The sequence below is a fragment of the Orcinus orca genome, chromosome 5, assembly GCF_937001465.1.
Source record: "Orcinus orca chromosome 5, mOrcOrc1.1, whole genome shotgun sequence".
In the NCBI taxonomy this organism is placed as follows: domain Eukaryota; kingdom Metazoa; phylum Chordata; class Mammalia; order Artiodactyla; family Delphinidae; genus Orcinus; species Orcinus orca.
The window spans coordinates 107,707,567-107,729,597 of record NC_064563.1 but is presented as its reverse complement, the minus strand read 5'-3'; the positions used below and the strand labels follow the sequence as shown (position 1 = coordinate 107,729,597).

Here is a 22,031-nt window from a genome sequence, read left to right as displayed (position 1 = left end):
TACACATATAATGAGAACGAACAGAGTCGTGTTTTTTGAACACGTTGATATTATTATATCAGCAACAGACAACATTAACTTGACAGAAGTAAATAGAATTCATTCCTTTCAACTGTTTTTGTGTTATCTGTGTTTTCTTTTAGTCGATCTACTGGATTCAAAAACAATTCAGGGGGAGCTGGGCTGGATCTCCTACCCATCACATGGGGTGAGTTTGGTAAACTATTGAAAGGAACATGATTCTTCTGTCCATTGCCTCTCTTAGAGAGCAGGAGGAATTATTGGGAACAGGAATTCCTGTACTTCTGATGACAAGTTGTGCTTATCAGTATATTCAGTACATGGACTAACACAGCTTAGTATTTGTATCCAATGGAACTATTGAGAGTTTTGAAGTATTTTTTCCCCTTCTGAATTTATCAATTGCTTGAATGAACTAACTAAACAGTTTAATTATTACTACCATCATGCAGATGATCTAAGCGTGATCACCTAACATTTTTTTTGTGATGTGGTCAAAATAGGTGAGTTGAGGAGAGACTCTAAATTTTAAGTAATGTAGAAAGTGTGTATTTGGAGATGGTTGCCTCCAGAGTTGTAGCCTTAAAATCAACTGTGGTGACAGTTCCACATAGGGTAGGTATTTGTGAACAGTATAAGCCTGTGTTGCCTTAATTTCTTTGCTTAAAGTGTCTTCAGCTTGTCTAGATCAGTTTAAAACCGGACATTTTATTTAGGAAAATATGACTGCCTTTAAATTCTAAGCACTGTATATACCTTTAATCTTTTGTCAAGCCAGACACAGATTACTGAGGTGTATAGCGTTTTGGGACCCGAATATTTATGATGAGCCTTTGTGTGAGAAAATTTTCCTTCTCTTTTTTCAGAAAAAAGAGGGTCGTACATTTGGAAATTTTTTGTTCCTACAAAATTGTACAAAAAATGCCTAAACATATCTGTTTTGTTTCCAAGGATAGCCTGTGGAAAATGCAAAGTGCTATTTAGGAATATTTGTGATAGGAGTAAATGTGTATATTCCTTTTTTTTCTAGGCCAGCCTCTTTTCAAAGAGGTTATAATTACTTCGACTTAGTATTGGTGTTCAGTCTTTAGATTTTTGTGCCTAAACATACTAATTTTTACTACCAGATTCTTCTTCACTGACGGATGTTTTGCATCAGGGATACTTCATCTATCTGTCATCTTTGTATCTGCTTCTCTTCCTGGTGCACCTTGACACTGACATGATGCCAAAACCTATCACATAATCAGGCCTTGTTTAGTTGCTTAGAAGGGAAGAGTATGAAGTAAGCCAAGGTTTGGTTTTCCCATAGGTTTAAAAGGAATCAAATGGTTAGGGTAAAAGCACATCCTGGGTAGTCATAACGAATGAGTTGAAACTCTGGACTGAGCTGGAAAACTCATTTAAAACTCATCATCCAAAACTCAAACCTAACTTTAATTTTGATTTTAGAAATTTGAGTCTTTCATTACTCCATTAGATAACATATCATAGAAACTTGCTGCCTAAGGAGATATGAAAAGCAAAAACCATACTGATACTTTACATATATATATATATATAGTAAACAATAAGTTAATTTGTATATCAAAGCAGCAGTCTACCTCTTATTTTCCTTTAAAGAAGGTATAAAGAAAACACATTTCTCCGTGTTGAGAATTTGGGGAAATGAATTCATTTACCTTGTTAATCTCATAGATTTTATCATGAACAAAGTTCACTTTTACTTCCAGAGAAATGTTGGGTGGGGAGGGATGTTCTAGAACCTTGCCACACACAGTGTACACATGCACCAACCAGCAGAGTCAAAACCCGGGAGATTCTTAGAAATGCACGCTGTCAGGCCCCACTCCAGATGAATCAGAATCTGCATCTTAACACGGTCCCAGGTGATTCCTAAGCACATTAAATTTAAGAAACACTCCTCAGGGTAACTGGCCTCTTGACTTTTCTCATCTCTTGCCCAGTTTCCTACCTCCTTTCTCCTAGGAATCGCTTATGGTTTTCTCATGAACAGTTTTCAGTCTCTCCTTTAGCCTCAGAAAGCTGACCTCAGGCGCTCCGGCCTCCTCTTCATTGCTTTCCTGGTTGGTCTTCTTGCAGCTGTTACTTCACTATTTCAGATGCATTAAATGGCCTGAAACAGCTAGTCGGGTTCTCCAAGCTTATCATTAAAACCAGCAGGGAGAAAAAAAAAAAAAAAATCTCCTCAACAGATCATGATGTTTATAATACCTTAAGCTCCAAAAGATTAAAATAAAAGAAAAACCAAGTATGTGAATTATTGTCTTGGGGTGATTTGTAGTACATTTTTCCTTTAAATCTTCCCCCTGTATTATGTTAACCATAATGTCCATGAGGAAATAAGTAGCACTGATTTAGAAAATGTGACATTAATATTCATTTCGTTTTGAGAAACTGATGATATTCTTGAGTGAAAGCTCAATTCTTGAGTCAATTTAAGTTTGGAATTTAACATCTTTGCTTGTATGATTGTTTGTGCCTTTAGATTCAATTAATCATTTTTATTGCCTGATCATTGTCATTTTTGATTTGACAAGGATAGAGGAATTTTGTGTTTGTTTTGGTTTTAAAGGGAATAGATAGTTAAATCAGTAGTGATATCTATGATGCAAGCCTTTCCATAAAAAAATGAAGTGATAGCTGGAAACAACTTTGAACTAGTCATTGTTTTAATTAATCAACCCCAATAAGTAAAAGTGCATCTGTTTGCAGGTTAACTAAAATATAAACCTTGGAGGAAAAAATTATAACAATGTCAGACCATACTGAATTATCGAAATATCCCACTCTCTTCTTCTTTTCTTTCTTTCTTTCTTTTTTTTTTTTTTTTTTTTTGGTGAGAACATTTTAGTCCTACTCTCTTAGCAAATTTCAATTTTATGATATAGTGTTATCAGCTATAGTCACCATGTTATACATTAGATCCTCAGGGCTTATTTGTATAGCTGAAAGTTTGTATCCCTTTACCAACCTCTCCCTATATACCCCACCCTCACCACTTTTCTACTCTGTTTCTATGGATTTTTTTTTTAAGATTCCACATATGAGTGATACCATGCAATATTTGTTTTTCTCTGTCTGGCTTATTTCACTTAGTGTAATGCCGTCAAGCTCCATCCATGTTGTCACAAACGGCATGGAAAATCCTGCACTTTTGATTTAGGGCAGTGGTTCTCCATGTGATGAGGGGTAGATAAGGCAGGAGGCAATTCTGATTTTGCCCCATGGAGATATTTGTATGGAGATATGCTGGTTGTCACAACTGGGAAGGCAGGGCACTACTGGCATCTGGTGTGGAAGACCAGGCATCCTGCTAGTCATTGTACAAAAAACAGGGCAGCAAAGAATGATCTGGTCCAAAATGACAGCATCCAGGTTGAGAAACCGTTGCTTAGGGTTTGCATAATGAAGCTCTCCAGCAGGAGCTATGGTCACTCCACGAGGAGCTGGGATTGCCAGCAACTTCTCTAAGTTCCAACGATACTCCCATTAGAAGCTCTAAATTCCAAATCTTTTGAAATATAAATTTTAAGAAATAAGCCAATAATTCATTCCAAATTTGAAATGAATCTTTCATGGAATGATTATATCACATGAGCCATATAAAATTAATGTATTTTGTGGAAAATTGTCAAGAGTGACCCATTCCTTCATGTATATGTTTTTCTATTTCTATTTACCCTCTTCCCCAGAGATATATTCATTCATAAAACCTTACAATTAACCTATGCGATTTTCTTGGGAGGATTACTTCTATCTCTATTTTCAAATGGTGCTTCAAATCTTAGAGGAAACCTGGCAGAAAAGTATGGTACTATACTATTAGGCATGGGACAAATTCCCCAAATAAGTATCTGTGAAGAAGTTTAATGAAACTTTGGTTTTCTCTAAATGAATGTCATGAAAATAATACTCAAACTTGTAAACTGAAATTATCAAGGGGGTCATGAACAGCAGTTCACTTTTCAGTAGAAGAGTTTTATTTGACATGGATATTTTCTGGTAGTAAGTTTGTTCACTTTAATAAATTAGACAAGCAATTAACCTTCTCTGGCCTTGTAAACTATGAATTATAATTTTTGGATTCTGGGCTTAATTATCTTCAGAAATTTTAGTAAATAATTCAATAGTTTGAATATTCTTTGATTTAGGGGACAATCAACATATATCAAAGCCCATATATGTTGCTGGATTACAATCTAGAAAGAGTCCTTGGTTTACACATGACTAGTACTTAAATTGATTGATTGACTGACAGTGTCTTAGTCTATGTATCACCCCAGAGGAGGGATTAAAGGGAGGGAGGCTACACAGTTTTCATTTAGGATAGTATTGAGATGATGGTCAAGCAGTACAAAGGCATCTAGAACCTGGACTCAAAGAAACTCAAGTAAGGAGAAGAGAATGAAGAGAGGGTTGGAGAGGGGGGGGTATAGTGAAAGAATAGTCTGAAATGAGAAGTCTCAAAATCAACAGTTGCAGATTTTTTAAAAATTTTATACCACCCTCCCCTTTTCAATTCTTTTAGATTTTTTCCCTAAAGGTTTCCTTAGCTATTTATTGGTGTCTTAACAGTGATAATGTACTTAAATAAAAAACTCTCTTCTGGCAAATAGATGACCCATTGGTTGCTCATCGAGTATCTGTACACTGGCTTTTCCTTGCTGATAGAACACTGAAATTATTCAGGTTTTCACCCTCCCATGTGTTCCTGGAAAATGACCCCTCTTGCCACTTTGCAGGGTGAATATTGATTTATCTGAGAGCAAATCATGATAATTACAGTCATTTTGCCAGTGATTGGTTTAGGCAAGAGTAAGTGAAGCCAATAAGACTGGAACAGAATTCCAATGACTTATGGGAAAGGTTTCCTTCCAATAAAAAGAGATGGGAAGAGGCCAGGTGCTTTGTGCCTCTGAGTTTGCCCTGCGATAGCCCAATGTCCAGTCTGGAGCACCTGCACTCCCTTAATGGCCAGAAAGGTGGAACCCAGAGAGCATTAGAGAGATCAGCCTGGAACCCTGACATCTTAGAACCACTGAGTTACATGGAAAAATATGTGTTCCCTGTTAAATCCATTCTTTTTGTATTTCTCATACTTTCCAGTTAAAGGCCTCCTGATAGAATCCAATGCTTTATCTCCTGATCAAATACTTTAATTTCTAAATTGAGGCTATGGAAATGCATAATTCTGTCCTACAATGTTATTTGTATTTTCCCAAGTTATCTTTTTTGTGCTTTAGTATGAAGTCAAAGAAAACAGGCAGAATAGTAAAATAGAATAACCACATCGTGTAGAATTGACACATCTGCATTTGAATTCTGGCTCTGTCATTTATTGCAGTATGATCTAATACAGGCCTATTAACCTTCATTAATACTTACCCTCACTTTTAAACAAGGGATAACAGTAATTTCTATGTCACAGCGCTTTATAGTGAATGACACTTGAACAAATGAGATGTTGCTATATCTCTATCTATGAATAAGTATATATATACTAATGTATGTAAAAGAGATATACAAATATCATTTCTTAATCTTAGATAAATTTTACGGTTTTCCCATTCTAATCCAAAACCTTTTGGTAAATTCATTCATATGTCTGCTTAAATCTCAGTCGAAACTTGATGTCTAGGAGTTGAATTTTGGGGAAAGAAAATTGATAGTATTGCCTGAGGTGCCAGCAAACACCTCTTCTCAATTAAGAGCCCAAAATATTGCCTTTGACAACACATGATTGTTATTTCATTGAATCTGCACAGATAAAAGTTCGCATATAATCTTGAACTACATTTTGAATTGAAAGAATCAAAATAAGGTAAATTGAGTGTCTAATTTATTTTAAATTTTTAATAATTTTTAGAATTTTTTAGAATTTCCTCAGAATACTAATATTTTTCTTCAGGGAGAACTTCTATTTCTCATATGCTACCCTTCAGCACCCCCCAGACTAGGACAGAACACCTATTAAGCTCATCTGCCTTGTTCTTTGTTGTACCTCTACAGCTTGTAATTATACATTACTGCAGTGATTTCATTGATATTTATTTAAGCCTGGAAACTGAAAGCTCTTTGAGACCAATTCCCATTTCATGAAATTCTCCCTTTTATTCTCCTTGTTTAAAGTTTGTGGATTAGTTGTCCATAAATTAACATTACCTGAATAAATGCATAATAAAAGCTTTCCAAAACAAGGAAGGATAACTAAACTAATACTAATTTTGCATTTGTTGAGAAAATTTGATGATTTCTAGTCTGTTATTTTAAATGGTGTCTGGTAATGACTTCACTCTCTTTTCAGTGGCGTAAACTTAAGTAAAATTATAATATATACATACTATAGTATATATATTGTATATATATGAGTATATATTACAGATACATAATATACAAACATACATATATAATAGTGTAGATATATGTCTATGTCTATATTACATATGTTATTTTTTGTACTAGCAGAGCTATTTAGTTAAATGTATTTAGAAAATACTACAAGCCTATGAATTGGAAGTTAACTGAAAAAGAAAACTAGCTAAAGACAGCTCTGTATTGAAAATTATATAGGTTGTCCTCTAAGAGTAAAAAGCTAGGATCCTGCAAGTAAATTCCATTTAACTAAAACTAGAAATGTTTAGAATTGAATGAATCATAGAGAGTAACAGAAATAATAAAAATACTCTCTAAAACAAGTTTCCAGTATACTATAATGTGCCTTCGATATTGGAATTATTGCTATTTGTGAAGTCTGGATTCTAAAAGTCTTATCTGCTGGATTTCTAGCTTTCACTTTGTGAATGGTGTCTGAAATGTAGGAAGAATATTTTGACAACTGGGTGTCAACAATAACCACTGGGGACTTTGCCTTTATGAATCACAGTCCAAATTTTGCTTCATATGCTGAATAGTCCATCCAGGAAAATCAGATTATTCACATATGTGATATGTGATTCTTGGTCATTGACATTTTTTTGCCTAGAATGAACAATGCTATATATTTTAAATGTGTCACTTTTACCTATTGTGCTAACCTTTCAAGGAAGGTTGTCTGATCAATTAGAAAAACATGACAAAGTTTCATAGGTTTTTTAACCTTTCCTTGAAACAAAATACACTATAAAAGAAGGGGGCATGTGGATAAGTGGTAGAAATCAGCAAAGATAGAATTTATTCTGGCAACATTTAATTTATAAAAATTAAAATGTTATCTTGTATTTGTTTTAACAGAACTTTTATTAGTGCTTAAAGAATAGAAAATATTTTCCATTGTTAATGTTGTATATTTCTATGTGAATCTTCCTCTCTGCATCAAAATATTATTTGTTTATATTTTGGGGGTTTTAGATTAGAATTTTTTTAATATGACATGCAATGTACTTTGGTTCTTTTACTTTGATGTATAGCTTTGTGGAATTTAAAGTAGAGGAGATCTGAAACATATTTGGATGGGTTTATTTATTTCAGCTTTGCTCACAAATTTGTACTACATGATTCTTACTTAACATACAGTAACTATAAAGTTAAATAAAAAGCTAAGACATATTTAAATAATTTTCATCTCTAATTTGAATGTTTAAATATTTCATAAATTTATTAAGATCATTTCATATTTGTTTTTTAAAGTAGCTTTTTAAAACATTCAAATCAAAAACAAAGTTTTGCTTCTAGTGATTTCTCTTATTAATAGCATTTTTAAAAAATAATAACTTTTTGACACCAAAACTTTTTACTTTGTGCAACTTCAAGTGAATGTAGTTTCTGATCAAAAATGAATGATTATTAAAATAAAAGTAACCAAAATATAGATATTAAACTTAAAAAAATAATGACTTTCATACTTATTTTACATTAAATTTATTGCTACATGTGCAAAATAGTATATGACAGACTGAATATCTATTTCTATATTGCTAAGAAATGTCCAGTTCCCTTAATATTTTAAAGAGCATACTTAGAATAAGCACTATGTTTTCAAGCTTCCAGGTTTTCATTTGAATATAGGATATAAATATAACATATGTACTCCAATAGAGACGAGTTTCCATTCTGTCATTCCACTAAGTATGTCAAGAATTTTTAAAAATAATAATTTCCCAAAAGTTTTGCTTATTTACTTTACTCCTTAATTATTTTTTTAAATTTCATGAATTAGTTGTTTTGACCTTTAGGTTTATTATTCTCTGATGGTTAATTTCTTTTGAAAGCCTTTTGAAAAAGAAATTAAATTTGGCCTGTAAAAAAATATGGCATAAAACACTTTTTAAATAAGTCCCATGTCCCAAATGACAGACATTGGACCTGAGAACATTTAAAGGTTATAATATTTACAATACAAACCACTTGGAGTATTTCTACAAGCTTCATAGCTCATTGATTACCGTCAGTTTTGTTTGTTTGTTTGTTTGTTTGTTTTTTCTGCTTGTGATGCTCACTTTATTCAAGAAGTGTTATATGAAGAAAAACTACCAAAATGTAATATCTCAGCTTTCTTGGGAGTTGCTAAAGTCATTTATCCCCTTTACATGGGACATAAGAAGGAAAACATCAAGGGGGATAGTGTACTCAATTTTCTGAATAGTCTGGGTTACAAGTTATTTTTATTCATTCTGTTAATGATGCAGTTTAACATATATGTACACACACATATATATGTGTGTTTATGTATTTACAGTTTATATATAAAACTATATATATTAAACTACAGAGTCATATATAGTTAAATATATTTTTAAAAACTAATATATTGAAATTCTTTTAAATTTGTAAACGGTAGTTATTAGAAATGCAAATTTCTGAGCTTCCAACCAAGACCTACTACTGCATTACAAATCCTGGGACCAGGGCTCAGCAACCTGTTTTTTCACAGGCCCTCCATGTGATTCTGATGCTGTTCAAGTTTGGGAATCACTGCTAGAAAATCGTTATCTGCTGTAATGAGACAGGTATTACTTATGAAGGTATTCAGCGGCTGCTTGATACAGTGCTGTAGTTTGTTCCAAACTCTTAATTAGTGCAGCACTATGCATAATTTGTGATTAATATAGCTCTGGATATTTTTAAATTTAGAATTTTACAATAAACACACAGCAAAAAGATAGGTATTTTACTAGCAACTCGGGGAATCTATTCTTAGCACTTTTGCAAGAGGGATTCATTTTAGAATCCTCAAGTTTCTCTCATGTAATCTTGGAGCTCAATTTGAGCTGCATGTAGTATCTTCAGTATTTGTAAATACTGAAGATACTTATACATCCGCATCCATTGCTCATGATAAAAGAAATAACATTAAAACCAAAGGACTGGAAAAGCCCTGAATTAAGTGATAGTGAAACTGGAATAAGGGATATGAAAGTTCCCCCATCAAGGAGTTACTAGAATATAAGGTTGTCCGGGAAATGACTATGAAACATTCCTAGAAAGTTACTGAGATCAGCTTATGATCGATTTTATGTGCCCCACGAAAGATATTGGAGATTATTCAAAGGCAGTATTTTAAAGAGGTGATTATGGAGGATGTTGTAATCAAAGAACAGACAGGGGCCAGAAAAAGCAGCTGGAAATCACTGTGAAAGTTCCCACGATAGATTACAGGAACCTAGGATCAGCCCTCTATTCCTTTGGTTATACATCTTAGTGGTTTGGCATAGGTTAAATTTTCATTATTTTGCTGACCCTCCAAGAAGGAATATTCTAAAAAAATCAAAAAGAATTTTTATTAATAGGTCATTTTCATAATAAAGCCATAAAATAAAGAGAAGCCAAATTTGGCAAATTGAATAAGTTGTAAGACCTTTGGGGGACTCAGTAGAAATGAAAATTAGTAAACTAAGGAAGACAAAGCAAAACAAACAAAAAAAGAGGGCATAAGATGCTCTAACAGTAAAAGTAATCAAATTTCCCTTCCATATGACAATACACGTTAATGTTCTTTTGGGTGTATGGTTAAGAATAAGCTAAACTTAAAAAAAAAAAAAAAAAGAATAAGCTAAACTTGAAACAAATGTGAGGAGAGGTCTCCCTTCTCAACATGAAGAGACAAGACCATGAACCCAGCAACCAGGAGATTCGGCCAGTGCAGGAAGAGAGGAGAGATTCAGTGTGATGCTTTCAAAGAACTTTAACACTCCATCTGAACTTGGATACTTATTCTATGCCATGGAAATCAAGACAGCTGGTAGCCATAAACTTTATGGATTTTCTCAAAAGTCTTCAATTGAGTTTAAAGCTTGTGGATGATAAGAATCAATTTTGTAAACTGTGCCCTAGAACTATTTGTCATCTGTATCCTGAATGTTGGATGGGTAATCATTTTTTGAAGTAGAATTAGTGATCATTTTTATTTAAATTTACCCATTCTCTTGAGTGTTGAAAAAGCAAGTAAACAACAACATAGTCATAAACAAAAAATAACTAGAAATTTGTGAAAATGTTTATTGATAGAGCTGCTTCACTTTTTTTAATAAAGGGGGCAAATTTTTATCTTATTTGGAGCAGTAGAATATATTTGAATGAGTAATCAATTTTAGAGCCAGCAGGGACTTTAGAAGTCCTCTAATGCAATTCCTTAAGTACACAGACAAGCAGCTGAAGCCCAGGGAGTCTTAGTGACTTGCGCAAGGTCATATCATTGCTCTCTGGGTCTGTGTTCAGTGGTCTTTTCATTAATCTTTTCTGTCTTGGTCTGCGGACAGTACCAGAGAAGGATTCAAGATTATGTGATTTAATGTTGAAGAGACTATACTTCATAGAATTTCAGGACTATTTTGTCTGAGTGTCTTGCCATGCAGCACCCTAAATAATAAACAAATTTTGGAATATGTCAGTCAATGTTGAGCTACCTTTCTCAGCAGTTGAAAAATGCTGATCTTTCATAAGGCCAAGAAGAAAATCGAGTTGTATAGGATTATTATTAGCTCTCCATTCTCTCGTGTATCTGTATCCCCTCATCACAGCTTGGTTTATGATCCAGGGACTGAGCTGTCACTCTCTGCCTAAAGATTCTTAACTTATTCTCTGACAACTAGAAATTGATTTTAGCTGAGATTCAAATATAAATCTAAATGTACTTGCATTGAAAGAGTATTTTTATTTATTTATTTTTGCGGTACGCGGGCCTCTCACTGTTGTGGCCTCTCCCGTTGCGGAGCACAGGCTCCGGATGCACAGGCTCTGGATGCACAGGCTCAGCGGCCATGGCTCACAGGCCCAGCCACTCCGCGGCATGTGGGATCTTCCCAGACCAGGGCACGAACCCGTGTCCCCTGCATCGGCAGGTGGACTCTCAACCACTGTGCCACCAGGGAAGCCCTGAAACAGTATTTTTAAATGTTAGCTCATAACCAAAACAAATCTCAACTACTCTCAATTTTCATAAGAACCAATAAATGTTTTGAGATCTTTTAAAAAATTAGTACATCATTTTTAATGTGACTAGTCTTCAAACAGAAGGGTTAGATGTGTTATCTTCTAGCCAATAAATCCTCAAGATTTAAAATGTCTCAAAATTATTAGCAACATTTTTGTCTTCTGAACTGCTAAAATAGTAAATTTTTGTTGGATACTTTTTACAGAAATATATGGTGCTCTTATGTATATTCTTTTGGAATATATAATGTGGCTTCTCTTTGAGCAAGCCTCAAGAAAAAGCTGTCATTTTGATTAATACAACACAAGCTGTACTAATAAGTGGCTTCAGAAGATATTTGTTCATTTGATTCTAGGTAACTGAGAACAATTGAACAAGTATAAACAAGTAAATGTCTATACTCTAGACATTTTAGAGTAGAAAGAGAGTGAGAAACAATCTCTGCCCACAAGGAGTTTCTAGCATTCCAGTATGTTTTGTCTCGTTCTCGTACATGCAGCTTTCAGAGACAAGAAGGAATATGGTCTGAGGTGTTTGGACATTTAATTCTAGTTGTTGATTATTTCATAACCATGTATGATGCTGGTTTTTAAATTTTGCTTATTTTGGAATAACTTTAGATTTATAAAAAAGTGGCAAAGCTAAGACAGTAGATCCCATAACACTACCATATGCACAAGTTTCCCCTAATGTTAAGATTTTATATAAGCACAGTAATATTTCTAAAAACCAAGAAATTCACATTGATATATTACTATTAACTAAACTACAGATTTTATTCAGATTTCACCAGTTTTTCCACTAACATCCTTCTCCTGTTCCACTATCCAATCCAAGGTACCGCACTGCATTTAGTGTGAAAGAATTTTTTTCCCATCAGTTTCTATTCATTAATATATTTTACCATGTATAAGTTTGACTCTCATCAGTTTTTTTTTAATAATAGAGTTTATTTCTTAGAGAAGTTTTAGATTTACAGAAAAGTTGAACAGAGAGTACAGAGTACACTGCACTCTGTACAGAGAGTTCACATATACTCTCCCCAGTTTCCCCTATAATTAACATCTAGCAATGCTGTAGTATGTATGTTAAATTTGATGAACCAATACTGATGATTTTAACTGAAGTTCATAGTTTAGTTAAAGTTCATAGTTTACATTAGAGTGCACTCTTCATGTTGTACAATTTTCTAGGTTTTGCCACATGCATAATGTGTGTAAGCACTGTTTCAGTATCACACAGAACATTTTCACTACACTACAAATCCCCTGTGCTGTGCCTATTCACCCCTTTCCCCCTCCTGTGACAACACTGATCTTTTTACTCTCTTTATAGTTTTCCTTTTCTAAAATGTCCTATAGGTGGAATCATACTGTATGTAGCCTTTTCAGAAAAGCTTCATTCACTTAGCAATGAGCACTTAAGGTTCCTCTGTGTATGATGCTGCTTTGTATTTGCTTTGACTTTCAATTTATACTTCTAGTTTTACACATGTTGTTTTGAATTCTGAGTTTACCAAAGAAGGTTTGTCTATGTGTTCCTTCCATTTTCTACTTAATGAGGACTGCTTCTTTTTCAGATCTGTTTTGTTTTTGTTTTCGTTTTACATAATTCTTGGTCTCAAGTTATAACAAACCTTTCAGTGAAATATACTTAGGGAATATCTGAACATATCAAGACATTCCTTTCTTCGCATAGTATCACTTGTAAGATGACAAGGTATATTTCTTCTACATTTTCATTACTTTTACAATACCATTCAATTATTTATTTTTGGTTAAATAGAGTCCCAAATATTAGGTTTGCTTCCCATTTTCCAAACACTTTGAATCTGTAGTCATGGTGAATTGCAATTGTTTATAGTTCTTAATTCCCTAAACTAATTTTTAGGCTATGAGAGTTTAATGAGAGTTGAGAAAAAAAAAAGTGAGAATAGGCCAATCTACTAATTGAAATATAACAGTTGGTTGACCGACTTTAGTTGTATAATTTAAAACAAATTAGGGAATAATTATCATATCATTCTTATACTATCAATAGCATGCATTTGATAATGGCACAGGATTTCATAGATCATTCAACAGATTAAAATAAAATTAAATCTACCTTTATAAAAATAGACAAATTTCTTTTTCTTTACAGGAAGAAAAATATGATTTCTATAAAGTATAAAGAACATGTTTTTCCTGGTGATCTATTTGAGAAAGGGAGAGGGAGAGGATTGGAAAACAGATATTATTTTGCCTAAAATCACTATTATCAAAATTTTGCTCCTAATAAATTTGCTTTGTTTTTTCTAAATCAAATGTATTAGAAATTTATTTTAGTTGTGTATGTGTGTATCCACACATACAGAGAGATACAGACACACATAGAGACAAATATACATATACAATATTTTTTCTTTTATATAGAGATTCTTCAGGTGAACATATAGAAAGTTTTTAAAAATAATATCCATTACAAACAATAAAACCATTCTCTTAGGTGGACTCAGTTTTCAGGTGGGTAAGCTCTTTGAGCTAAACCAGTTTTTTTGTTGAAGTATAATTGATATACAATATTATATTTCAGATATATAACATAGTGATTTGATATTTTTATACATTATGAAATGATCACCATGATAAATCTAGTTACCATTTGTCACCATACAAAGTTATTACAATATTATTGACTATATTCACCATGCTGTACGTTACATCCCTGTGACTTTTCTGTTTTATAACTGGAAGTGTGTACCTCTTAACCCTGTTTACCTAGTTTGTCCAACCCCCTACCCTCCTCCCCTCTGGCAACCACCAGTTTGTTCTCTGTATCTGTGAGTCTGTTTCTGTTTTGTTTGTTTGGTTGGGTTTCTGGATTCCACATATAGGTGAAATTTTATGGTATTTGTCTTTCTTTATCTGACTTATCATAATACCCTCTAGGTTCATCCATGTTATAACAAATGGCAAGATTTTACTTTATTTTTTATGGCTGAGTAATACTCCATTGTGTATATATACCACATCTTCTTTATCCATTCATCTACCAATGGACACCTAGGTTGCTTCCATATCTTGGCTATTGTAAATAATGCTTCATCAAACTTTAAAGCTTTTGTACAGAGAAGGAAACCATCAACATAACAAAAAGCCAACCTACTGAATGGGAGAAGATATTTGCAAATCTGATAAGGGGTTAATATCCAAAATATACTAAAAAAGAGAATTGTCTCTTTTTATTCATATAGAATTTTTCACTATTTCCTAAGGATTCTTTCTCAAATATTTTTAGGATTTACTTCCCACTCTCCATCTTCCCTGTTGCTGTATTTCAGTCTAGCAAGCATCATTGAAGGAGGCACCAGTGTGTAAAACGATCTTTGGCTTAATTAAGTAATATTATCTAATGAAGAAAGAAAACTTAAATAAAAATAATTTAAAAATGAGATATAATGTTAAAAGGAACAAATGCTAATTCTGGAAAAAATGTTTATTGATCCTGATCTTATGACTAATTCTCACACATGAGGACTTTTGCCTAGAAGTATAACGTAGGGCAGAAATGGAAGTTGTTAGAAAGGTGGAGATGATGACTACTAACAGTTGAAATAGTGGAATGACCCACATATTAGCAAAGAATAAGTTTAGGAAAAATTCATCTGTTCCTTTGACAGGAAGCATGGAGTAGCAGGTAAAAAAGCAGGTAACCAAAGTGGAAAAGTCTCTGTTTTACCTTAGATAAGTTAAAGGAAAAGAATTAGTGGGGTATGGGGTAGTAGAGTTCAGTAAACAAGAGAAGGACAAAAGCATTTGGGAGAAATGATGCTACGTTTCAGAAGTGCATAATTCCTAGAATGTACTAATATTTGGGGGGGAGAATGAATGGCCTTGTGTGTTGATGATAATATACAAATAACCAATACCACACACATGTGCACATGTGTATGCACGTGTGTGTGCATGTGTGTGTTTATTTACTTATTGGAAATTAAAATATATATTAAAATGAAAACTGCATATTTAATAAAGTTGATATAAAAGGATCATTATAGGGGCTTCCCTGGTGGTGCAGTGGATAAGAATCCGCCTGCCAATGCAGGAGACACAGGTTCAAGCCCTGGTCCGGGAAGATCCCACATGCTGCGGAGCAGCTAAGCCCATACGCCACAATCACTGAACCTGACCCCTACTGCCCGCGAACCACAACTACTGAGCCCATGTGCCACAACTACTGAAGCCTGTGTACCTATAGCCTATGCTGTCCAACTGCAACAAGAGAAACCACAATGCGAAGGCCACGCACTGCAACGAAGAGTAGGCCCTGCTCGCCACAACTAGAGAAAACCCGTGCACAGCAACGAAGACCCAACGCAGCCAAAATTAAATAAATAAAATAAATAAATTTTTAAAAAAGATTGTTATAAAAAATAAGTGTTTATTCATGTACCTGTTATTAAATTGTCTTGAAGACACTGGGACTAGTGACTATGGATTTACTGTTTTACAGGGAGGACTGTGCTCTCAGTCTCCATCTCTCTCTGTCTTTTTCACTTTGGGGATTTAAAAATTTAATTAATGAGCAAAGGAGACAAGAAATGTTTAGTAAATTTTGTTTAAGAGCACCTGAAAAGAACATATGAATAAATTAAGATCACATGTCAATATCAAAAGTTACACAAAATGTTTCCATCTTTCATAAAACAGGACCCCAAATTGAATTTAAAGTTAGTTGTTTTTTTTTTTTTTTTGCGGTCCTCGGGCCTCTCACTGCTGTGGCCTCTCCCGTTGCGGAGCACAGGCTCCGGATGCGCAGGCTCAGCGGCCATGGCTCACGGGCCCAGCCGCACCGCGTCATGTGGGATCTTCCCGGACCGGGGCACAAACCTGTGTCCTCTGCATCGGCAGGCGGACTCCCAACCACTGCGCCACCAGGGAAGCCTCTAGGTTTCTTATTTTTAAGGATTGAAAAATGGTCAGAGAAAAGTCGTGCTTTTTAAATTAGCGACAAAATGTGCTTTAAAATATCATGCATATCTTTTAGAATAGTAGAACACCCTTTTGGAACATCTTTTGAGGATTGATTTAATCCGATATATATTATATATGTGTATGTGTGTATATCTTTTTCTTTTCAATCTACTCATCTCAGGAAAGGTCTGTTTGTCATTTCACTTGTAAAAACAGTTGGTGAATGCATCTGAGTTATTTTCAATTCATGTCACTGCCACTTCAGTCTGTAAAGGAAGAGAAGAAATCGCTGTCCTTCTCAGGAACTACTTAAGCTAGATATTTGCAAATAGAAAATATAGTTTAATTGGATTTATGATATAATATAAAGTAGTTGTAAAATGCACATCAATATTGGGACCTGAAAGTACTGAGTCACAGAGCTAGAATGGCATAATGCAAATTTCAAAGCCAGCGCATACTGATTATCATAGTCCTTTAAAGGGGACAGAGAAATGGCAGCAGGGCCCATAGTGCTCCAGGAGTCTGTTGAAGTAGAGAATACCTTGCCAAAACAATTGTAAAGTGTTCTATATAGTTCAGTGGAGTATTGGAGTATTGGATTTCATGGAGTATTGGTTTCTTCCTGAAACCAGGTATGTCTGACATGATTTTACAGACACTTAAAAACTGTATGAAGTTTTGCCTTTGAAAAGTTCTCCATTCATTCTATAAATATTTACTAAAAATAACCTATTTACTGAGGCAGTGCCAGATATTTTTTAAGGTACTGATTTAAAAATGGAACAAGCACTATTTTTAAACATTAGTCATCTTCAGGATTTCCATTTCTGAAATAGAAAATCATTTAAACTAGTCATGTAGAAATGCTGTGTCATCCATCAGACACTAGTCATGAACTTCAAGTGGTTAGTGCGTACTTATTGAAAAACTACCCACATTAAATGCATAGAAAGAGTAAGAAAAGTTACTTTAGAAATCCTACAGAAAATATAAAAGTTTTCGATCTCTATAAAATTTAAGAAGTTGTAAGAAGCAAGTTAATACAGTTTAAATGCAAAAAAGAAATTTACTGGCATGGCAATATGTGACAGACAAAGGAGGGGTGATTGATATTAATTAATAGGAAGTTTTAGGTAGATTTTTCTGTTCTCCTCTCAGGCCTTGTATTAAAGGAATAAAATTTGTAATAGAATTCACAAGTAAAGGCACCAAAATGTATTTCCATGTACAAGTACCAGCTTGTTCTCAAGTATGACTACAACCTACCATAAGCAATAAGTTCTGTTGCAGTATATCCATTTCCTCATATCTCGGGCTCTCTGTTCAGTGATACAGTTGGGATAGAAAGGAGGATATGACTCTAAAAGGGTATCGGTAGCATGTGAATGACCTCATGTTAATTAAGCACTTAACTAAGTTCAATTGTGTCTAATCACACAACAGACAGTGCAGATATGAAAGTCAAAGTGATAACAAACACCTAGACTTCCATGGGGAATGTTTGATCAGTTAAACAAATGCCTTAATTCTGAACTAGATGTAAAATCATCTGTGGTTTTCAGGAAATTTGACAGTAAAATTTGACACATACTCCTATTATATATGAAAATTTGTTTATATTATATGTATAGACAGATAATATACATTAAATATTGAAAAAAGGAGAAATTAAAAAGGCTAAAACAAATATCAATAGCAGGGGCTAATGTACCTCATTTTGGAGACCTGCTAGTGTAGATAGTAGATGACATTCTTCATTTTATTATCAATGGTCATTTCCAGAATTTGAAAATTAATGTAGCTTCTCCAAATGCATGTATACACCTTTGAGAAAGCTTCAAAATACTGATAAATAGACAACATTCTATGTTACTGAAATGTTACTAGGTATCAATTTGAATTTAATATGTATTAAGTTTTTTTCCATACCATTAATTTCTTACCCCATGTAAAACAGTCAGAATGACAGATTGATACAGGCAGAACAGAGCATCATATGCATGTCGGACATTCATAAATTTAACATTTTTAGTAAAGGATTTGCTTCTTATAAATTTGGGCAAGTTCTAACACCTTTTCCTGGTTATGCTCAGGATTAAATACTATGAGAGAAAACATGCTCAATGCTTTAACTTTGGTAATGAGAGAAATATTATGAACAAATTAAGTATTGTTAAGGGGAATGGGGCAATTGATGATTCATAAAAGCAGCAGAGAGGTAGATCCAGTTATCATGGCTGAATTGTGTGCCACTGAAAGTCATTTGTGTCTAACTGCCTACTCCAAAATCTATTCAGTCCTTTCTCCTAATAAGAAGACCCCCTATTTTTTTCAGACTGTCACTGTACCGTGCGAAAGGAATACATTTCCCAGCTTCTATCAAATTGAAGTGTGTACATATGACAAAGTTTTGATGAGTTTGATGTAAGCAGGGGTATGGAACTTCTAAGAAGTTGCTGTACAGGAAATCTGGCATTTGGGTATTGATTTGTCCTACAGCAGTCATCCTGTAATATCAGGATGCAAGCCACATACTAGATCAATGTAGTAAAGAGCTGAGAGAAGCCTGGCCTACCGATGATTTCAGGGAGCTGCCATAGCAGATACAAACTGTTTACTTCTAACCTGTTAATGTGAGAAAATTAAACCTTGTATATTAGTGAAGATTTTCCAGGTCCCATCTCTACCAGTAGAAAATGATTACTAACTAATATACCAACCATATAATATTTTAGAAAAACCAAGTCTAATATGGTTATGTGCATAAATATATACATTCTGCATTCTGTATAGAATCATGATATTAGAAATAATAGAAATTAAATAAAATATAGAAATTAAATGTTAATACATGTGAAATTTGCCAATTCATTTCATAGTCTGGTATACCCTGAAACTTAAGAAAGAAAAATCTTCTTCCAAATTCTGTTTGCAGCAATCTATCCACCTTTACTCTTAAAAATAGTGAGAGGTATTTACAGGAGGCTGAAAGGGGGATTTTTTAAAAAATCATAGATGTCCTATGTTGAAAGAGTATTCAAAAATACAACATTGTTTGAAGGGAGTTTTTCATTTGATAAAGACTGCTGTCCCACCTTGAGATTGTGAATTGGATTATTTACATTATTTCACATACATTCTGGGGTATTTAAACTCATTTTTCTCTGGATCACAAAAGTAATCATCATCATTATGGTGTCCATATTAATTTGTATCTGTGTTCTCTGCTTTATCTGTTGGCAATTACAAATCCTATCTCTAGCTCAATGAATAATATGAGGCAACACAACATACATAAGTCATATACATTAGAATTAACAAAATACTCTCAGTTGTCTACTTCTGGTCAACATAAAACAACCTCCTCATGCTGTTTCTTATTATGATTAAAGGCTCTCAGAAACTACACAGACATTCTTTCTCCACCTCCAACCTCTTTTCACATATGGAAGTTTTAACTTAGGGTCAGGACCATTCAAGATGTCTAGGTGATTTTATTCATCTGTTTTTATGAATAATTCTCAGGACCTAAAACGTTCATCCTGTTAAACATTTTAGAGAGGACTAATGGAACACAAACTCTTACTATGAAAAAAAGACTGGAATTCAGATCATTATTCTTTCATTTATGGTTTCAACCTTCAGAAACTTATAATTTTCTAAAAGATCATGCTTATATTTCCCATCCAGTCAAATATTTTTGCAGAATCAAGACACAATATGGTACAAAGTAAAAATTACTTTTATGATTATAGGAATACATTTACTACAAAAATGGATGTGAAAAATCACAAGGTGATTGTTAGTATGTTTCTGGATGAAAGAGGGAATGTGAGTGTATATATGTTAATAGCAATTTGAAAGTATTCATTATGAACTAGGGACTAAATTCCAGCATTTTTGATACCAATTTGCCGGGTGAGTTTAGAAGAGTCTCTCAAGGTACAGTTTTTAGTATTTATCTGTAAAATTGTTGGATTATTTTATTGTCTTCTTTTTGGTAAATATTAGGTGTATATTTATAAGCTGAGTGGAGAAAAAGATCTAAATATAGGTTAGTACAATAAATCATATATAATTAAGCCAGGTGTAATAAGCACCTCACTATATGTTAATTCCTAACTGGTATGCATACAGTAAAAACTATAGATGTTTAGAAAATAAAGAGATCCACAATGAACTGGAGTGGTTGGGGAAAGAGACCTTTAAAGCTGGAAGTTCAGTTTTGCCTTGGAGGGTGCATACAAATCTGAGAGAAGATGGGAATGTTTCCTACCCACTCTACTGGGTTCATAAGACACCTTGCTCTTCTGCTTATTTCTTTCACATTAGTGACAACTTCATCGACTTTGCTATTGCCTCTTCATGTCCAGAATTCTCCAAAACACAGATTCGTATATTCAACTTCCTTTTTAACATATCCATCTCAAATTAAACTGATTAAAAACTGATTTCTTCTTTCTCTCCCTACCCCACCCCCAAAATATACTTCTTCTGTAGTCTTCCTCATCTCAGTTCATGGCCATGTCCTCCTTCCAGGTGATCATACCAAAAACTTTGGAGTCAACTTTGACTCTCTTCTTTCTCTTATATTTCAATTGCAATGGAACTGAAATGTAAGAGAAAGAAAAGACTCTCCTTTCAAAATATATCAAGAATATAACTATTTCTTATGATCTCCACTGCTACCACCCTGGCCAGGCCACCACCATCTTTATGCCTGGATTACTGTAAAACTTGAGCTCCCTGCTTCTATCTTTATCCCATAATAACTACAGTCCATTTTGAAATTAAAGTGTTAAGTCAGCTATGTTACTATGCTCACAACCCTTCGATGGTTTTCCATCTCACTCAGAGCTGAGTCCTCAGAATTGCCTAGAAGGCCCAGGTGCTCTCCCTCCAGTGATGTCAGTGACCTTACTCTGTCCCCTTCCTCATGAGGCAACACCCTTGCTGGCCTCCTCAGTGACCTTGAACAAGCCAGGTCTGCTTTTATCCCTGATTGTCAGCACTTACTCCTCCCTGTTTCTACAAACGTAACCCATCCCTGAGGCGCCTCCTCTCATATTTTTCATTTCTTTTCCCTTCAAATGCCAACCTCTCAGTAAGGCTTGCCTTGATCACTCTGTTTTAAATTTCATTTCTTCCCTTCCACAACACTCCCTGGGGCATGTCCTACTTTTATTATCTCTGTAACACTTATCTCACCTTCTAACATTCTCTGTACTGTATTTAATTAAAAAAAAAAAAAAAAAAGTATGTCCCCTTACCATAAGAACAGGAAGGCAGGCATTTTTGGCTTCTTTGTTTTCCAAGTTATCCCTAGAGCCCAGGACAAGACTTATCACAGGTGAGCACTCAATAAATATTTGTTGAATGCTTCAACAAATTAATAAATGTAGAAAAATGTCTTCCCCCTATGAATTCTTCAGAATTGAAGAGAATCAGTGGACTATGTATGCTTATATTATATAATGTGGGAAGATTATGAATAGAGTACAGAAAATCGTAGTCTTTTATTAATTTTGAAAATGCTGATTTAGAGCCTAGTTTCTGAGATTGCTTTGTTGAATGAATGGCTACAGTAATAAATATTTTAAATTTCTTGATTAAGCTAGGGTTAATTTTATAAATCATGTAAAATACTTCAATCCTTTTGC

The 22,031-nt window shown here is 34.0% G+C and overlaps 1 protein-coding gene across 1 annotated transcript in view; it reads left to right on the top strand.

Moving 5' to 3' along the window:
* Positions 1 to 22,031, top strand: part of EPHA3 (EPH receptor A3) — a 367,753-nt gene that overhangs the window by 18,379 nt on the left and 327,343 nt on the right. Inside the window, exon 2 of the mRNA XM_004272636.2 lies at positions 144 to 208. Within this exon, the coding sequence (XP_004272684.1) occupies positions 144 to 208 (65 nt within the window). The remainder of the gene's footprint in view (positions 1 to 143; positions 209 to 22,031) is intronic.